Source organism: Manduca sexta, chromosome 18 (assembly GCF_014839805.1).
Source record: "Manduca sexta isolate Smith_Timp_Sample1 chromosome 18, JHU_Msex_v1.0, whole genome shotgun sequence".
Taxonomy (NCBI): domain Eukaryota; kingdom Metazoa; phylum Arthropoda; class Insecta; order Lepidoptera; family Sphingidae; genus Manduca; species Manduca sexta.
The window spans coordinates 11,813,839-11,834,211 of record NC_051132.1 but is presented as its reverse complement, the minus strand read 5'-3'; the positions used below and the strand labels follow the sequence as shown (position 1 = coordinate 11,834,211).

Sequence of the window (20,373 nt, the reverse complement as noted above, 5' to 3'; positions counted from 1 at the left end):
ATAAAAAAGTCTCTGTGGTCGATAGTTCCCATTGATGCAGATTTATTTAGTGACGTGTTTTTTGTGATTTATTTCTTGGCAGGGGGGGGCACGTGCACCTACTTGCACCCCCCTCCCGGCGCCCATGGGTGTAACCCACATTTCGTCAAGTTCCATGTTAAGTTTTTGTCACTATTTTAATTGCTTTAACGTGGCGTTGACAATACAGTCTTTCGATGTTGCTGATCGATTTTGGTTTAGTATTACCAGCCCTTCATCTGTGTATTGCTGGGTAGGGATCTCTATTAGAAGTTTTTTTTACCATTAAGCTAGTTTGATGTGGGTAAAATTCATATATCGAAGTTCTTATGAACACTTGTATCGTTTCTTCTACTTCTATGCTAAGCATATGCAATTAGGCCTTGGTTCGACCGGAAGTAAATATTTTAATGTGTCTAACAGCCTTCGTAATGTTAATCGGAAATGTTTCAAAATATACTGACAAGCTGTCATTAATATCGATTATAATGTTAAACTTGTTATGTACAGAGATTATTACCTTGTATAAGTATGGTAGAAGCCCAAAAGTATTGTTTTATCAATTGTAATTCTTACTTCGAAATGTTTTTATTTGATAAAATAGATAGCAAAGTACTTGTATATAGTTCTATACATACTTCTTCGATGCCCTTAATTGTACCCACTTATATAATCGTAATAAATACCATTAAATTTAAGTTAACAAACATACATTTGACTATCATCACTAAATTTAATGATGTACAATTTCGTCTTTCAGTCCAATTAAAAGTGCAGTCAAAATTAATGATGCCTACCCACCCACCATACGTAATAACGTAAAGATACACATCTCAACTACGCCCCGCATAAATCCATCTCGTTTGCAAAATTTAACCTACAAAAAGTGAAGGAAAATTGAAAGCGCCACCAGTCAAAGAATTTCCCCTTTTCAGTGCATTTAAAAAAGTACTCATTAGAAGTATGAAACCCGCATTCCACAAAAGATTAGGCTGAAGACGCACACAAACGCAGGTACACACGTGTATATACGGAAACTCGTATACACATAAGTGCACGTGAAGTGTGCACGTGTCCACGCACACTGGCGCACGGGCACACACGCGCGCGCCGCAGTGATGTAACGCGTTGACGGCTAGCAGACATTTTTTATGGACTCTGACGCAACATTTTTTATATACGCTATGTTAGGACGTTTCCATGTTCACATGACGGGTTCTGTACAAGCGTCATTGATACGTCATTTCGAAAATATATATCATGAATAATACAAATAAAAATGAAACGTTAATATTATATTTAACTATTATTAAATAAAGACGGTAGATCAAGCGATTTGCAATTAATGTTTTTTACCATAATTTGGTAATTTCAATACTTATGTCATGTATTAATATATAATATTTAATGTAAATCAACTATGTCTTTTGCATAAGGTTGATTTTCTTTTGATTAAAAAGCTCGCTGCTGCCTTAATTAACTTGCTTGATACGAAATATATGATATAAATAATATAATTACGCGTAAAACATTGTATTATAGATATTACATTAGATGGACGATTTGATACACTAATCTTATATGTCCTTGCTAAGGAATAATAAGTTATATGATTAAATATAAAACCAATTAAAGGTACGCAAAAATAACATACTTCATAAAGAAATAAACCTATAATTAAATAAACTAGTATTGTTTTGTATTTTAATTTGAAAAATAGATATTTATTTTTTGGTTGTGAAGAAAAAAACATACAAATATATTTGATATAACATTAAATCATTGTAGAGATGTTGACTATTATACACAAGGCTGTTATCTTAATCTTTTTCATGATCTCGGATATGTAATAAACATGTAGTACTATCATGAATCGCTTAAAACATATAACATAAAACATTTCGCATAACTAACATAGCAATTAGTAATATATTTGTTTAACATTATATTAATGTGCATTTATTTCTGTTACAGGTAAGCATGACTGACCATTGCTTTGTCGTCCGCAGCCATAAAACTGGTTTGTTACCCATTTATAACAAAAAAATTGCGATCGAAATTTTTCGTGTAACAAAATTAATTTTCCGCCAATATAGAATCATGTCGTGTGGACCGCACCTAACTACGCACGCATACTTGCAAACGCCATATAACTGTAAAGCAAGGCTGCACACAGCCATAACAAGGACAGGTCAACGTACTCTGTTGCCTTGCACGAGCGAGACCGACATATACATAGCCGGCTATGCGCGAAAGAGTGAAGTATACTTCTCTCGCTTCCGCCAGCCAAACGAGGAACTCGCCGCGTGCGATAGAGATGACGACATACCGGGAGACTGAGACGGCTATATAAATATTATGACTGTTATTTCACTTCCTCCGCTGTGATGCAATAGTCATTTTACAGTAAAGCATCTATTTTGAGATAAAGTTCAGTTTATTTTTACTTTTCCGTAATTATTTTGATTAGTTTTGATACAGTATAGGTTTTAATTTAATATAATATGAGCTGCATCTACTATTAGCTATGAATGCACTTCAACTTTAAATATTTTTTCAACGCGTTTATCTGAAACTTTTTCGTATGCTAGAAATAAATAATAATATTCTTATTAGCACTAATTTGCTTAAAAAAATAATTCTAGTTGCTTTTTAATCTTAGAAAAATAAAAGAAGATTCTACTTGTGTATTTTGTTATAACATAGATAGCTTTATTTAAGTTAACCAAGTATCTTCTATGAATATTCCTGATAAATGCTAATTTTATAACAGCGCCATCTATCATCGGATAGTAGCATTGCATTTTTACGACTGCGTTGATTTATTATCTACCAGTGGTGTCCTCATTTTCGGTCAATTCTCGCAACGACGACTCATTGCCGGCGTGCGAAACCGTAAGAAATAATCATTTGACAAATTGCATGTACATACATTATCCTCGCGCTTCGTGGAAGAATGGAAAAAATACTTTTGCGACAGTCCAGCCGTGCCCCAGTTTCGGTTCAGGGAAAATGGCGCCATTTTTGTGGACTTTTTCAAACGTCGAACGTCGAAAAAAATCCGTAGGCCCGAGGCTCGTGCCAAACATCATGTCATTGAACTCTTTCGAAAAGCTGCCTTGGCGCTTTACGAATTGCAACTTTATGGGGACTTAGCGAGCGTTCAAAAATGATCTACAAACTGAAAACTAAAGAATCCTTTTTTAAAAATCAGTCCTATGCGCTTAGGCCCTTTCGCCATAAACATAAAAATGTAAAGACGCGCACACACCAAGACGTACAAGGAAAGTACGTGTGGGAGCTTTCTCTGTGTTATGTTACACAACTCCTGTGTGTCGTTCCGTCTCGTTTTAACGCGCGCATATTACTACTGCCATCTCTCTTTAACATACTGTTATGTAATAACGGTGTTGTAGGCGCGTAACATTTTTCTCCTACAGCTACTTTGTTTCATTATGTTTTAATAATCATTTTTTTTTAATAACTTTCTTCGTACATTCTTAATATTTGGCATACAATTTAATATTATAAGAGTAAGTTAAGGTCGTTAAGTGCATGAGTACGACGCATAGGCCTATAAATAAACTGAACATGTGTCAAAACGCATTCGAGTATGCACACTAGTGTGTGGAGGTGTGCGCAAGTCCCGTGCCAGTGTGCTCTGCCGCTGTCTTCATTTCCTAGTTATACCCCCGATGGCCCGCTTGCAGCATGCCGTGAGCGGGTCCTTACAAATTCGGCGCGCATTTTCGAAATTAGAATGCCAACGTTCGAAATTCAAATTCACCAGTGCATTGTGTTGTGTTCAGTGAACAGTTTTCCCATGTGCTCAGTGTTGTGTGTGTGTTTATTTGAATAAGGAATGTCATTTGATTGGAGGTTTGTTTTTATTAATTCGGTATTTGCGGCCAGCAACTGGAAAGTCGGAAACGTTTAATAGCGGCTATTACCGTATTTAATAACGAGATTAAATAATACTATTTTTTTATATTTATTGCGCAATATACGTGCGAATTGGGATTTGCATTTAAATGAACTCTATTTACATTGATAACGGTATATAGTTACTGTTGCTAACTGTTTTGTTTTTAATTGCTACAGTTACAGACATTAGAAACAAGCTTGTTAATTCGAAGTTATTTAAACACTTTGTTTTACGACTGACTGTAAAATTGAAATTAGTTTCTTAATAAAATTGAAACCACGGCAATTATGTCACAACTACATTATTATATTAATTTATTTAAAATATTCAAACGTTGAGTACAGAACTTTAGAATTTGAATATAACATTAATAATTACGTATAAAATAATAATATAATTTTGAAATTGGAGTGAATTGTCTCATTCGGTGAATGCATTTTTTATTTTAATTCGAAGGATTTTTACATAAAAATACAAATAATATTCAAAAGTAAATAGAATTAAATCCGTTATTACAGAAACACAAAAACAATTTGGTAGTAAATACTGAAGATTTTTTTGTAGATTTTAAAACGCGCGATTTTTTATCTTCATTTAGAATTTGTTAGTTCTATATATTTTAAATTTAATATTATAACTGCACCCTGGTACAGTCAGCAGCGATAACAATCAGCAGCTAATTTAGTTTAATCAAAGTTAGTTTTACTGAATATTTCGATAAATCATTGCAAATCTATATAATCGTGCTTTATATGAAGAATCATAGAAATATTTATATTATAATTTTTTATTTTGGTACAAACATATAAATTTAAATAAACAAATATTTATGATTTATGTTACTGCAGCCAACGTCAAACTGTCAGCTGTGAGAACAGAATAAATTTAAACTTATAATATATGAATTACGGTCGAATTTCGAACAACAAGCGACAAGTAAACTTATATTTTGTGAAAGACCTGGTAATTCACTTTGATTAGTTTCCAGAATTATAGTGTCGTCAGAATCGAACTCGCGCCTTAGAATTGATGACACATTCACGAAGCCACCGACGCATCAGTTTTTTCCTTAACAATAAAAATAACTTTGTTTCCCTGTTGTAAACAATGAAATATATTAAAATAGCGTTTAAAAAGTAACATAGTAGAGTTCATTCTCACAGGAAAAAAGCTACTTTCATGTACAAAAATATCATTCACTAATAAAAAATATCTCTTTGATACTTACTCATTCAATATAAGAAAGGAATATAATATGGCTTTCGCTTTGTAAAGCAAGTCTACAATCAAACAAAACTTGCGTTATCACTGCAACTTCAAACTCAAGAATCAAGACACATAATGCAACCAAACAATACATCTCTTTGTATGTGTGACGTAATAAATACGGTTCACGTAATAGCACCGCAATGTACAACAAAATAAACAATGAAAACAGATAAAGAGCGATTATCGTGTTCCTGGTAATAGATAGGCTCGCGCATTTCCGCAGCACACGCAGGAAGCACAGTGACACGGTGTCTGATTAACCTTACATTTTAATCGCACTGTGTCATCTGTTGGAAAACGACGAGTCGAAAACCGAAGGGAAATTTTGAATATCGTCCGTCTCTTTCGCTCCTATTCGAAATTTGAAAAGGGAATAGATAATGGAACACGTGCGAGATTTGAAAAGTCCGGCTTCGTGTATGTCTGAAGGGGTCTTTTTCATAGATTAATTCTGTATGGTACATAAGGTTGTATGAAGCTATTTACTTATATGCAAGATTTTCATTATGAAAAGATTTGGAGCATAATAATCGTAAAGGGTGGATGTGGTATTTAGAGGGGTTCCCCCTGCCAACGCGGAGAACGCTTTTGTAAAGTTCTTTTTTCAAATCAAAACTTGTTTTAACATTCATACAATTAATTGAACAGTGGCGTTATATTTTTGTTCAATGTTTTTATTTATAAATTGTCGGCTTTGATAATAACTTGTGTGAATATTAACACTATAAATCAATATTACCGAAATATTAAGAACTTATTTTTATATAGAAAATTTCAAAGTTAGTTTTTAGAATGATTAGTAGATGTATGTATAATTACATACTCAAATTGAATTTGTAGAGAAAAACTGCAATTTTGTTTTTCGCTAATATTTTGATAATATCTTGCGTAGATACAAGTATGTATGTAGGTATATAACATCAGCAACAGAGTTGTGTTGACGTGTTTAGTTATGCTATAACTTAAGTTCACGCTTCTTACCCGAGAGTGGTAGGCAGAAATGTAATTAGAACATGGGACGATATTAATCTGGCCCTATGAACATCAAATCGCCCAGACTCTAAAACTGTTCTCAATTTGGAAAAAAAATCGAATCTTTGTTAATTTTTCAGTTACAAATCGCAAACTTACATAAATTTTGATTGTTCGACATGGAAATGAAACCCAGGACCTTACCTGCCTTATGATCTCAGAATTTCCATTTGAAAATGAAGTTCTTAGGACCTTGATTTTCTTTTTTTTCTAAACGTGCCTCTCTAAAATAATTGGTCTAAGGTCTACACACCTCTAAAATAAACACAAACTGACCTTAAACTTGTTCCGTATATAGGTCAGAGGTCGGCACATTTTGGAGACTAGACCCGTGACCTCGCAACCTTGGACCCCGGGGTCAGCGTGCGGCCCAGTTTAGGGAATTACGTGCAACCGTGCCTGGACTTTTGATTTCAGCTGAGGCTGTGGTCACGGTCAAAGAAGAACTGAAAATAGATATAAATAAATTCTCTTGTTTTCACAAGAACAAGATTTTGTAAAAATGTAGGTAGATATTGTAACTGACTTTTTGAATGACCTCAACCTCAGTCCACCGCGTGACTATGAAGGCTGCGGTGGCGGAGGCTGATCTTTGAAAAGGTAACCCGAAGCAAAAAAAAGCATTAGTTAACACTTTTTCACAACAACAATATATTCTAACATTTAAAATGTAGGTAGATATTGTAACTGAGTTCTTGGACGACCTCAACCTCAGTCCACCCCGTGACCATGAAGGTTGCAATGGTGTAGGGTGAAAATTTTGAAAAGAAAGCAAAAAATGCATTAGTTAACATATTGCAGCCAATGTAACAGAAAACAAAAACTAAGACATACATAAATAAACCTCTGCCTCGGTGGCGTAGTTGTATTGCACGTCCGGTACAATAGCGCTCTGAGGTCCTGGGTTCGAATCCCGGGTCGGGCAAAGTGATATTTGGGTTTTTCTGCTCAGTATCAGCCCGGAGTCTGGAATTTGTGCCCGATATGGCAATAGGCTCGCCCCCTATCACATCATGGGACGGAACATACTTGGCGAAAAGTGGGTGCCCTAGTTGCGCCTCTGCATACCCCTTCGGGGATAAAATGCGTGATGTTATGTATGTATGTATGTAAATAAACCTAAAAGTAAGATGGTAGGACAGGTTGTATGGACGCTTTTCCACTGACTGCAGTCTTCTAAACGTCGGGAAGAAATGAAGAACGCGATAAAAACTTTCGCATTTAATATACTAGCTTTTGCTGGCGGCTTCGCTCATGAAAAATTTTATCCGGGATAAAAAGTAGCCTATAGTACACAGGAGTAATGTAGCTTCGTATTAGTCAAACAATTTTCAAAATAAGTAGTTCCAGAGATTAGCCCCCACAAACAAACAAACAAAGACTTTTCATCATTATGATATTAATATAGAAGTATAATAATATAATAATATCAGCCCTGTATTATAATACTGTCCCACTGCTGAGCACGGGCCTCCTCTACTACTGAGAGGGATTAGGCCTTAGTCTACCACACTGGCCTAGTGCGGTTGGTAGACTTCACACACCCCCAAAATTCCTATAAAGAACTTCTCCGGTATGCAGGTTTCCTCACGATGTTTTCCTTCACCGTTAAAGCAAGCGATAATTCACACTTACACACATAATTTTTTAGAAAAATCAGAGGTGTGTACCCCTGGGATTTGAACCTGCGGGCATTCGTCTCGGCAGTCCGTTCCACACCCAACTAGGCTGTCGCCGCTATATGATATAGAAATATGGATAAATAATAATCAATGAAAAGCACAGGAGGTACTAAAATAGCACTTAACTTATGGCCTCTATCGTTCTATTAAATCAACTCTATTACTTGGTAATGCGTCAAACAACTAAATTATAGTATAAATATACGTGTGTTGCATACAATTAATATTTTTGTAACATTTATGAAATAAACTCTCAAAACTAATAATATGACTGCTTCGATGACGTAGTTGGTATTGCGTGTGCGATGTGAATTTTTGGAGAATTTTGTCAAAACAAATCGGGCTTAAAACTTATATATGGGTATTAGTTGTTGAGTTCGGATAAATATTTATGTATTTATTTACTTTATTTATTTACAAATCATAGCACTTGCATCCTAACTCAGTTGTAATAGCCCACATGGGTTATTACAACTGAGTTAGGATGCGTACTAAGTTTAGAACTTGTATCGCGTATCCTTTACAAACCAGTAACAATAATTATATTTGTCAGACTCTAGTTCGAAGTCTCAAAGTTATAAAAAAAGAAAACAAATAACAATAAAAATAATAATAAATATGTTTCGCGACTTCGTACTTTGAAAATAATATGGCATTATTACTGCGGCATTAGACGTCGATTCTCATAATGCCCAGTTATTACACTGACTTCAATGTCCTTTAAACCGGAACACATGTTGTTTTTGTTATATAGGCATAGCAAAGGACCCACCTGCTCCTTATGGTAAGTGGAGTGGGGTCCAATAGAATGCCGACCGACGAGAGATGATTTCCCTATTGACAGTCGATACAATTATGCCGGCCTTTTGGAACGGGATATACACAGGCTGATCCCGGAACGCGGTACACTTACGTGGGCCACTACGGCGGGTTTTAACACCTTGTGTACGGTGGTCGCTATCCGGGCGAATATAAAATATATCCTACCACCAGCAAAATGTCACTATGTAGTTTATCAGCAGCAATAGACATTGCTAGTACCTACCCACCTGCGCTCTCACATACAAGGGACTTGCCAATAGGTCTTATCTTTAGTGAACACAGCCTTAATTACAGTGTAAACGCAGCCTTAGCAGCCAATGCATGAACATTGCACAGAATGACATAAGCAGTAGTCAGATTGCGCAACCGTTCGTTTCTAGCCGCGTCTAGTATGCGCGACGCGCTGCGACATGCCGTTTATGCATGCGATTTTTCCGGAAGAATTTTTTAAAGCAACATGTTTGTATGCAAAATCGTTACTATTCTGTTTTTAATTAAACGATTTTTTTTACTGGATTTTTAGTGTTTAATATTTTTAGTATTTTAAAAAAAACTCTTGTTAATACAAAAGGTAAAAAAAAAACGACAATATTACATAGTATAATAAATTCAATACCACAGTTTCAATTTAAGTACATACTCATTTTGCATCAGTTTTCATCAAGAAATTTATAGATCTCATTAATAATAGAAATAAAGAGGTTTTAATGTAAAACATATTTCCACTCACAGCGTAAAAATGTCCTAATTTAGCATACCCATATGTATTAAGGTGTGATCAGAGGGTACCAACCATTCACCGCTTTAGCTAACTCGTCGGTTGCAGAAGGCCATCTTCCTTTGAAATGCTGAAAGAGGTACTCGCATAATATTGTATATATAGTAGGAGTTTAAGATAAATCTTAATAATTTATTATAAGTGATTCTAAAACTTGATTTGATTTACTTAAATTTATCTAAAATTAATGTTATCTTAAAATGTACTGAGATGTACTTTTTTTTCTAAAGAATTGCGTGTAGTTTCTAACTTAGACTATCGAGGTTTATCACAATTTTAAGTCAAAGAAGATAGTCTGATAGCTTTAAAATATTTTAATACCATCAACACACCAAGAGCCCTGAACGGTTTAAAAATATATTTTATTATAAAATGCGGGAATATTTATACAAGTCCTGTGTCGAAGACATTTATTAAGTCCGAAACAGGAATTCGCCTAAACCGTGCAGCCGTTTGACTATAAAGACGTCCTTTATGCCTATGACCTTCGGATGAGCGGGATTTGCGAGGGGAGAGCGTGATGTCATTTTTAACGCATTTTATCAATTTATTCACATTACGCTGTACTCAATTGTAGCACCATAAAGAGTTTTTTCTTAATCCATTCAGAAGCGTAACAAAATCAAAACATACCTCAGCGTCGTATAATGAATAAAAGATGTGTAGGTTTAAAAACAGTATTGCTGCTCGGACTTTCAATGTCTCTACAGTATAGTGAACGAGATACATACATATACAATGCGTTTCTATAAGTGTTTGAGTGTCAAAATTTTAATTGAACCGAGTGTACGAAGCCTGCGTGTATGTTTCATTAGATAACAGTCGAGAACGTTACGAAATCGACTTTAATTTACGCAATAACAAGTTTCGTTAACTCGTTACCGAATTTAAATGCTTAAACTCGCATCGCCATCTAGCGGCGAGTGGCAGACACGTTCTGATGTGTATTTTATTTTTCCAATTTAGTAATTTATAAATTTAATAAAAATGTTTCAGCGATATTGTAAAAAATAATTAATGTCATAAAAATATTGAAATAAAATATTATAGGCATATAAGTAGGAAATTATATTTTTAATCATAATTTTCGCTGCTAGATGTCGCTTTTTATACATAGCATGTCATCGACCCTAGTTATGTCATTTCTTTTTATCGTAGAAGTGAGTTACGGTTGCGGTAATCGTTCAATAACCGATTGCTATTGTTTTTTTCTGCTTTGTTGTTATGTGCAACATGTTGGACGAGTCAATGCCATTTACTTAATAAAGAAAATAGTACACTATAATTAAATTGTATTATTTTACAATATTAAATTACTAGCTTCAAATTAATTATATATGTTTAATATCATTTTGACAGGATGACAATATTAATCAAGCGACTGATAATTTGACAGATAAATAATAGCATCGCAGTGTCGATAAATCCAAGCTGATAATGTAAACTTGATAATATAATTGTCTAGCAAAAAGATATCTAATTTATATTGGTAAAATACATAGTATGTACTTATAAAAAACCTGCTACAATGACACAGACAGGTTTACTGAGGTTAATTAGCGGATAATAAGGCAGGCCTACATAATTGGCGACAGTTGATGACACCTTTGGTTTGCCGGCATGATTTTTGCAGTACAAAGTACTTACTGTTAGATCCAACGTACTCATTTTGCTATATATCAGGGTAATTTATTTATTTATTTATAATATATAGGACAACCAGTAGTTGTTACATTATAAATCGGTCCAATAAAATATAACAGTAATAATAAGCTTAAATGCACAACATTTTAAGGTGTCACAGCATGCATCGACAAGAAAAAATGAATGGGTAATAAGTCATGTTATATATACCTGGTGGTTAATATGAAGCAAATGGCTATATTTTCGATCATCACGATTAATAGTTACTTTGGGATAAAATATATAAATAATTTAGATATTACACTTTACTGGCTGACTGTGACAAGGTCCTATGTTAATTTGTATTTATGTTGGAAAATGTGATTCAAAATTCACATTAGTAAAATTTAGAAAAAATCATGATTATTGTTTTTTTACCGAATGAGACATAGAATCATGTAATATAAAATTCAATATAAAATTTAGTTTGTGCAAAAATATAACATAGAACCTTGTGCTAGTGAACCAGTAACTTCTTTAAATAAGTAGTATACCCAGTATACCTACTTCTATACTTATTGTTCATTTTTATATCTATTCGTTACATAATACTATAATGAATTTCCGCTTTTATATTCCTTCATGTCATTTATTTGGTGAGCAACTTTAGTCTGATCTTACTTCAATCCGTCAAATAAAATCAATGTAAACATTGTATGAATCTCTAACATTTTTCAATAATGAGTGTTGTTCATACCTATTTAATGTTATTTTCCTCAATACCTTACTAATTAGAAGACAATAGAAATGCGGTTTCATACGAAGTTATTAAATGCGTATCCTTTTGTTAGAAAAAATACATAAAATATGATATTTTTGTTACATAAAGCAAATTTCGCCTTGAATTTGAAATGTCAAAAATTAATACATATACTCGTGCTCTTTATCTTCGAAGGGGTATCGAACCTGAGATCGTACTGTAGTCGCACCGTAATTCACTACGCTATCAGGGCAGTCTATAGAATCATTAAAACTCCAAAAATATTAGAATAATATTATGTAGACACGACTGTTTTACGTAAAGTTACCAATTCAAAAATTAATCCTATAGTACAAGGTGACGTCAGATGTATAACAAGTAGCTGACTTAGTAAACTGACGCGTGGTATTAAAGGGGTAAGCAGAAGTCATTATTGCAAATACATGGTCCGTCCAAATTATTATCATTCCATGATATGAGGTTTCGAAGTGAAATCCTACACAAACATAAATTTTCCGACCCGATAAACGAACCTAGGACTTTACAGTCACAGCCTAACCACGCTACCACTAAGCCCAAGAGGCGCTTTCATACAAATATTACTTTAATTGATCCAGACAGGTGTGAGTATTATTATTCTCAGAAAATCAAACAAAAGGAACAATGCTCGTAATTAAAAACACCAAGTAAATCGTTCGTTTTCCTCCGGCCAGCGCAATAAAAAAACAAGGATGCGTCATAAAGAGCTTCATAATACGAGATAAGCCCTCGGCGCGGGGTCGTTCACCTCAGTTTGGCAGCTTGAACTTTGGTACGTCTATTGGACGATAGATGGCGCTGATATTAAAAGGCCGGAAACCAAATGTATTTTGGGAAACATCTGTATCAAATAGTTTACGTTACATTGACAAATTTGTTTACTCCCGCGTGGTTAAATAGAACATGATGAATGTTTTCTTCGCTAATTTTATTCCCTGGATCGCTGGCTAAAGTATTTTTAAAACTTATATCAATTTGACAAAATGTTCATTAGATTAATAAGTAGTTGAATTTAATTTCTTAGAAACAAATTGAATAAGTTATACATAATCACCATGCACATTTGAATATCCATTGAATTTATTAATGGCATCATTGGCGTGTAAGTATTTTTAGGTTCAAGAGGTAGCAGGTTCAATTCCGGCGATTAGTAATGTCAGTATGATCAGTAAAATATATAATTTTCAAGCTAGATTAGGTTCTGTTAGCCACAAATAAAAGCAATCTTGGGCTTATAGCCTCTTAAAGCTTGTGTCTCAACGAATATGAAATTTCGTTATAAAATTGGAAATTTGAAAATATATCATATACTTAACCACATAACAAATACAGATGTAATGCTTTGCAATTCAACTTAGCCCTTGGGTAGATTTGCTAGAATATAATGATCATGTAACTGTCAGGCGAGTTACTTGCTTGTTTAGTACAAAAAACGTCATAGTAATATTACTTAGCTTTATGTGGATAACTCATGTCTTTGGAAGTCGACTGCTAGACACAGGCCTCCCTTAAACATTCCAGATCAACCTGTTAGAAGCGGCCTGCATCCAACGACTTCGAGTGGACAAATACATTGTTACAAAACGACTTTCTTAATATCGCAATAACTACTTCACATAACGTATTATCTTTATTTTCTTTCCTTATACAAATGTAAATAATGACCAAGTTGTGACGCAGCTGTATTGTTAATTATCAGAAGCGGCTTTAGGGCAAGCGAACTGGGCAACTGCCCGGGACTTCACGCTTACAGGGGCCTTGCGCAGTGCCCTGTAGGACTCTTTTTACGATCTTACCGATGAAACTATTACAATCGAGGACCTTTTTTTAGGTCCACCCGGGGTGTTGCGTCGTTTAGGGCCGCCACTGTCAGTAACGATTAGAATTAACTCTTTGCCAGCTGTTTATGCGACAATTGCTTATCAACTGTATGGATATTATGTTATTATGCCTAATTATAACATTTGTTAGAATGATTTGAAAATCGAACGGTGATTGCATGAGGTTTGGCGGTAAATATAGGAGACGCAGTATGTGCAGACGAATTCTCTTGCACTAGTCAGTTTTAAAATTCATCCACAATGGCTTATTAGCATAAATATATCTAACAGAACAACGAGCTCTCTAAAGTTAAACGTTAAACATTTCCTTTTTCGTTTTATGTACATTGTAGGCTCTTTGATGAAACATAACAATAAATACACACGAACACTAACCACTCAGAGCGATCATAAACTACCAAAAATAGTAACAATCATTTTCTAATCGGCACTCTTAAAATTCATAGTTCGTTGAACTTCTTCATGACCTTCAGTTCTCCTATCCACCGGGAGATGGCGCTTTGCCGAAAAATGACGAGTGCGTTGCTCCTTCGCCGGTTGTTGGTCCCATAGCTGAAGTGTTTTGGTGAGGAAAAAACACAATAAATCTATTGAAAGTGTTTTGCCCGTTCGGTTTGGATTCGCAATTAATTTCGTCCTCGGTACATTAATCCCGGAGTGGGCGACACGTGACACTCACGTTTGGGACAGCTCACCTGTTACGTCACATTTTTTGATCACACAATTGTGACATATGTGAATTTCCGAGGCCTTCGACTGTTATTCATCTGCCAAAAACTCAACTTTGGCAGAATCACGAAAACACGTCCCATACGCAAACTATTTTGTTTGGAAACGTAAAGAACAAAACGTGACGTTGTTGGCGAATTTAAAAGGAACAACACGTGCGTACTAAAATAACTATTCACATTAGTCGTGTATACTTTTAACTTACAGTGTTTGAATAGAATGACATCATTTATAATATAATATAGTATTCTATGTTGTATATTTCGGCCAGAAGACATACATTGTGGGGTTATCAACCCAGCTTGAGTTCTCATCTCGGGACCGCGTGTTTAGCTAGAAGTTTAACTAGCTAGCAGTGGTAAAGGGTGACATTTTCTGAAAGTGGACCCGTCACAATATATAGTAATATGTATGAATGTGGTCTGCAAACCATTCTAATGATAATTAGATTCTACATTTATTTATTTAAGGACCTCTAACGGAGGATACACTGATATAATAAAAACAATGTCGTAGCATTTTTACAATTAATATTATGACGTACTTCTTCAATTATAGGAGACCACAGCATGCAAATTTATATATTGGTACAGCGGCAAAAATAATAATATTTGTTATTAATATTATTTAGATATATAAGTATAATAACTTTTACATAAAGGCAAGCCGGTATTAATCAGTTATATGGACCTTTTGCCATTGCTCGGCAATATTACTGCTGTTTATTGCAATTGTCCAGTTACTATTCTTAAATTTCAATATTACCAAAATTACAGAAACTCTTTATAACTTAAATGACATGCTTTTTCGAAGTTGTCACGAGGAAACAGTAACAGTGTTTTCCCGTTCGGAGCAGCGCGAACCGAGTTCCAAGTAACACTGTATTTTATATTTTGTGTTTATTTAGGGCAGCGACCTACATCGATATAATCCTGCAAATTGTATAGCAATTACGTATGCCGATGACTACTTAAATCAGTTTGAATTGTACGCATGTCGTTTTCTCGCAATGGAGGAAATAATTGTTTGGTGTTTACGGAAAATTAATAACCCACGAAAAGTGGGTTCCACCAGCTGGCAAATGCATCTGTTGGACCTACTTTTCACCGTATATCATGATGTGATAGGAGACGAGTCTATCGCCATATCTAACACAAATACTAGAGTCCGTGCAAATACTGATTAGGAAAACCTAATATCACTGCCGATCGGAGATCAAACCTGAGACTAATTGCAGTCATACCGTAATACAACTACGGCACCAAAGCATTAGTATAATTGTCATAAATTGCCTATAATTTAAATGACTAAAACTAAATTTGAATTTGGAACTACACGAGTCGTTTTTTCTTCAGTTGTTTAGTAACTATTCCCCCATATCCCTAAATCCTAGATACATCCCTCCCTGATCTACGAATACTCGTAAAATCGCATCTATCGTCCACACAGTACGAGTACATCGCAGGCACAGTGGGTCAATGAACCGCGTAGACAATTTCGACAGCACCGCGATACTTTATCTGCGACAAATATTAGGCCCTTTGTTGTCTGTTATTGTTTTTATTTAATTATGATACAAGGAAATTAATATTGCGTAACGTTGCGCATGATTTGAATGTGATTTATAACTTTCATTTGCGGTTTAATTGATTTATTTGTTGTAATATATCACTTTTAATTTATTTGGTGGTGCATTAGTTTATTAAGAAGAGATTAATTGTCAGTTTAATTCGAAAATAAATCAAGACGTAAGGGCTTTGACATATTGCTCCAGTAAATTTATATTTAATAAACATTTCATTTTTAAGTCGTACTGCGATTAGAACAGGAATTTTGTTCATCTATGAATCCCGATTAACATCAATTAAAATCAACACACAGGGTTTCAAAATATACGGCATCTTAATATTATAACTTTGCTGGTGGTAGGATATATTTTATATCCGTCCGGATAACGACCACCGTACACAAGGTGTTAAAACCCGCCATAGTGGCTCACGTATGTGTCGCGTTCCGGGATCAGCCTGTATATATCCGGTTCCGACAGGCCGGCATAATTGTGTTGACTGTCGAAGAGCAATCACGTCTCATTAGTAGATATTATTGCAATGGGATCACTTTGCTGAGCTCATATAAAAAAAAAATGCCTTCAAAAATATGATACGTATTGATTTAAATAATCTGAATTATTAAAATGACTATATTATTAAAATAGGCTTGGTAGAGGTCATATATTATGTCATATGTATGTTAGAGGTTACCATGTGCAAAAAAACGGGTATAAGCATAGTGGACATTGGCGCTGCTATTAGTTTTAGGGAGTTGCATCAGCACCTACGTACTATCTACATACTACTACATAATATCATTCAGTTTTTTTTTGTCTTTTTTTTTTTTTTTCAAATTAAAGTCGCGCGTCTTTTTGAAAATACTTTATGATAAAAAACCTTCTGAGGTCGATAGTTCCCATTGTTGCAGATTTATTCAGTGACTATTTTTTGTGATTTATTTCTAGGCAGGGAGGTGCACGTGCATCTGCACCACCTCACGGCGCCCGTGATAGTGGATTATTATTTTGTGCACTTAGAACCTGATTATAATCTCGTATAACAGTAGGATGCCTGGTATATCTGGTCTATGATAAAAGAGATATATGTAGATTCAAGACATACATTTATATCTATTTGAGATTTGCTCTACCAAGACCATTATATTTATATCTATTCGATATTCGAACTACGTCGTGATGAGCATTTTAAAATCTATACTAATATTATAAAGAGCAAAAGTTTGTGAGTTTGAAGGGACTAATCTTTAGAAGTATTAAACCGATTTTGAAAATTCTTTCTCTTATGAGAAGCTACATTACTTCTGAATACTATAAGTTATTTTGATCCCGGAAAAATTTTTCTCGCGGGCGAAGCCGGGAGCAATAGCTAGTATATTATAAAGTCACTTTAAGTTTTGTTTATTTGTTTTTGCTAGTCATATTATTTGGATCACTAATAAACCTATTTTGACTTATACTAATTATAAAGTGGTAGTCTGTCAGTTTGTTATTGGAAGGCAATAGTGGAGCTACAGAATCTACTCTATTTTTCTGGTAATAAGCAAAATTTACCTGAGTGTTAAAATTTTATTTGATTACTATTATTTTTTTTACGCATATCTTCAAGGCATAGCTCATCTATAATAATTGGCATGCGTCATGATCGTGGATTAGCCTAAAGAAGTCAATAGCTCTGGCTCTGAAAGTACTCCTTGCCATCGTACTGGGATCCATTTTAAACCGACTTCAAAAAAAGGAGGAGATCATGATTCGTCGTAAATATTTTTTTGGTTTTTAGTGGCTTTGGAGGTTTAATTGTTTTGTTAAAAATATCTGAGAAAATATATATAAAATCTCATATGGTTAAATTTAATTGCTTACTCTTAAAAATTACAAAGATTAATATGTCTATAAAATAGGACCATAGCAGTGCGAACTTAAGTGCTTAGCAACAGAAATAGACACACACACATCACATTAATCTCCGAAGGGGTATGCAGAGGCACAACCAACCACATTTCGCCAAGTGTGTTCCGTCCCATGATGTGATAGGCTTATAAAAGACAAAGCGATGATAAATGGACTTCCTTACGAGACCGTTTAACCGGTACGACATAAGTATTTTAATTAACGACTAAACCCTAACCCTGCACCACCCTACGGTTTGAACTTCGAATGCATTCGACTGCAAGGGGTCAAAGCAATTAATCATTATCGATTAATTAATCATCAATAGTGATGCGAAATGTCACGTGCGCCAACGAATGCGGGCCGAAGCCGGCCACCGACCCACGGCCGTTGACCCGCCAAAATTCAAGCCGGGGCCAACGAACGACCGAGCCGGGTTGAACGCACTACATTACGCCAACAGTACCCGCGCCGCACAATTTTCTTGAGGGGGTTAAGGAGGCACGAGGGTACGGCTATTTTTCGGCATTTGAGTGTTCGCGTAAAATTGGATTTTTGGGGGTATTTAGGGATCGGAATTTAATGGCTAATGAATTATTGTGATTTTTAGATTTATTGTGCTGTGCTTTTACACAGATTTGTAAAAGATTATGGATCGTGGTGTTTATTTAGATAATATTTATTATGTAAAAATAATTTAACAACAACAATTATTTTAAATATGATAAAATTCTTTCTTGTCATAAACATTTTAATTAATTATTATTTTCCCACTTTTTTCCTTTCGTTACATAATTTAAGAGTTGCTACACAGACAAACATATTATTGGCTTAATTACTGAATAAAATTGTTTAATAAAAACCCTATATAGTTTAGAAGTGCATCTTTAAAATAGAGATAGTATTACCATCCGCCATTCTCAACGTCATAACTCCGAAAATACTCGACCGATTTACATGACATTTGCACCGAACGATAGCCTAATATCTCAGCTTCCACATGAATATAGATACATAATAAATCTGAATAAATGGGGTGAGTAGGAAGCTTAAAACTGAAACCATTTATCGACACTAAGAGGTCATTGTTCGGCTAGGCAGGTCGTCGACTCTCGCGATATTTGGGTGATAGTGAGCAGAAGTTTTGCTCTAGGCACAATAGCACCGTCAGATTGACTGGCGTATCCTAAAATTAGTTTTTTTCGAGTCTAGACTGTTAAGTCCTTTATAGTGATTGAAAAATGCAGTACTAGATATGTTTGTGGACATCTTTGATAGAACTTAAAATTTGCATGTAAGATTCTAGGCAATCTAGTGGCAATAACCAAGATAACAATTATTTGTGGATCTTTAATAAAGTCTTGAATAAAAAGCTAAACAAGAACCTCTAACAATAAATAAATATATAAAAGAAATAATTGACACCTGTTTGTGTGGTTAATATTCATAAATCGATTACAATAAATATTTAAACGAATTGTACGCGTTAAATAGCTATTGATTAAAATCAAAAACCCATTTTTGGCGTGCCAAATGACTTTAATGTGGTTGAAACAAGCTTTCGAATAACGTCAGAACATATCGAAAAAATTTACTTAATATAAATTCTTTGAAGCGGTACTAAGTGTTCAACATTTACCACGAAAAAAGGCTTTAATTACTCCCTTACGTGCAGTCGGTTAAAATTGTATTTAAAATTAATTTAATTAAAAAATACGGTATCGACAACCACCAGAACTATGGAGGATACGGATTTCCGAGTTGAGTTAGGGCTTAGAGGTCAATGCCCAGCAGTGGACTATGGAAAATGAGTAATGCCCAACAATGGTATGAGTCACTGGAAATCAATTAGGTTGTGTAAGAAAATTGTTAGTTGTGCAAGATCAGAACAAGCAATGAATCAGGGATTCTAAAAATACTGACAGTACGAAAAAAAATTAGCGTCATTGATTATTTTGAAATCGGAATTCAAACGTACAAAATAGGAACGTTAAAAATGTTTTTCATAGTTAAAAATAATCATTAAAAAGTATTTTTCGCGTCCCGCCATTTTTCTATTGCACAGACTAAAAATATTTGTAAAGATAACATTGCTGGCTGGAAATTAATTATATTTGTTCGATACGTTATTACAGCTAATTTGCATTTAGTGTGTACAATTTAAAGATTTTAGCACTTTTTACGTTTACAAACACAGGAGTATGTATTTATTAATTAGCTTGGCTGTTTGTATATTATAAATCGTTTAGAAATCTCCATAAAACATTTTTGACAGTTGTATTTTTAAACAAAATATTCTAGTTTATACAGCTAATTTCGCCGTAAATCGTAGTATTTTAAATATGGAAAGAGAGTACATTCCTTTTTGGAGACAGAATATTATGCCTAAGTAGGATCA

At 34.4% G+C, this 20,373-nt stretch overlaps 1 protein-coding gene across 5 annotated transcripts in view; it reads left to right on the top strand.

Moving 5' to 3' along the window:
* LOC115441571 (probable nuclear hormone receptor HR3) overlaps positions 1–20,373 on the top strand; it is a 138,557-nt gene that overhangs the window by 67,698 nt on the left and 50,486 nt on the right. For 2 of the 5 annotated variants that reach the window (XM_030166405.2, XM_030166404.2), the window contains exon 1: positions 3,691–3,897. The exons of 2 other annotated variants lie outside the window; for them this stretch is intronic. Coding sequence is in view for 1 of the 3 variants with exons in the window: in XM_030166412.2 (XP_030022272.1) it covers positions 1,999–2,038 (40 nt within the window). In the remaining 2 variants the exon portion in view is untranslated. Of the gene's footprint in view, positions 1–1,992; positions 2,039–3,690; positions 3,898–20,373 lie in introns of those variants that run through there. One more of the 5 variants, XM_030166412.2, reaches the window with a different exon arrangement.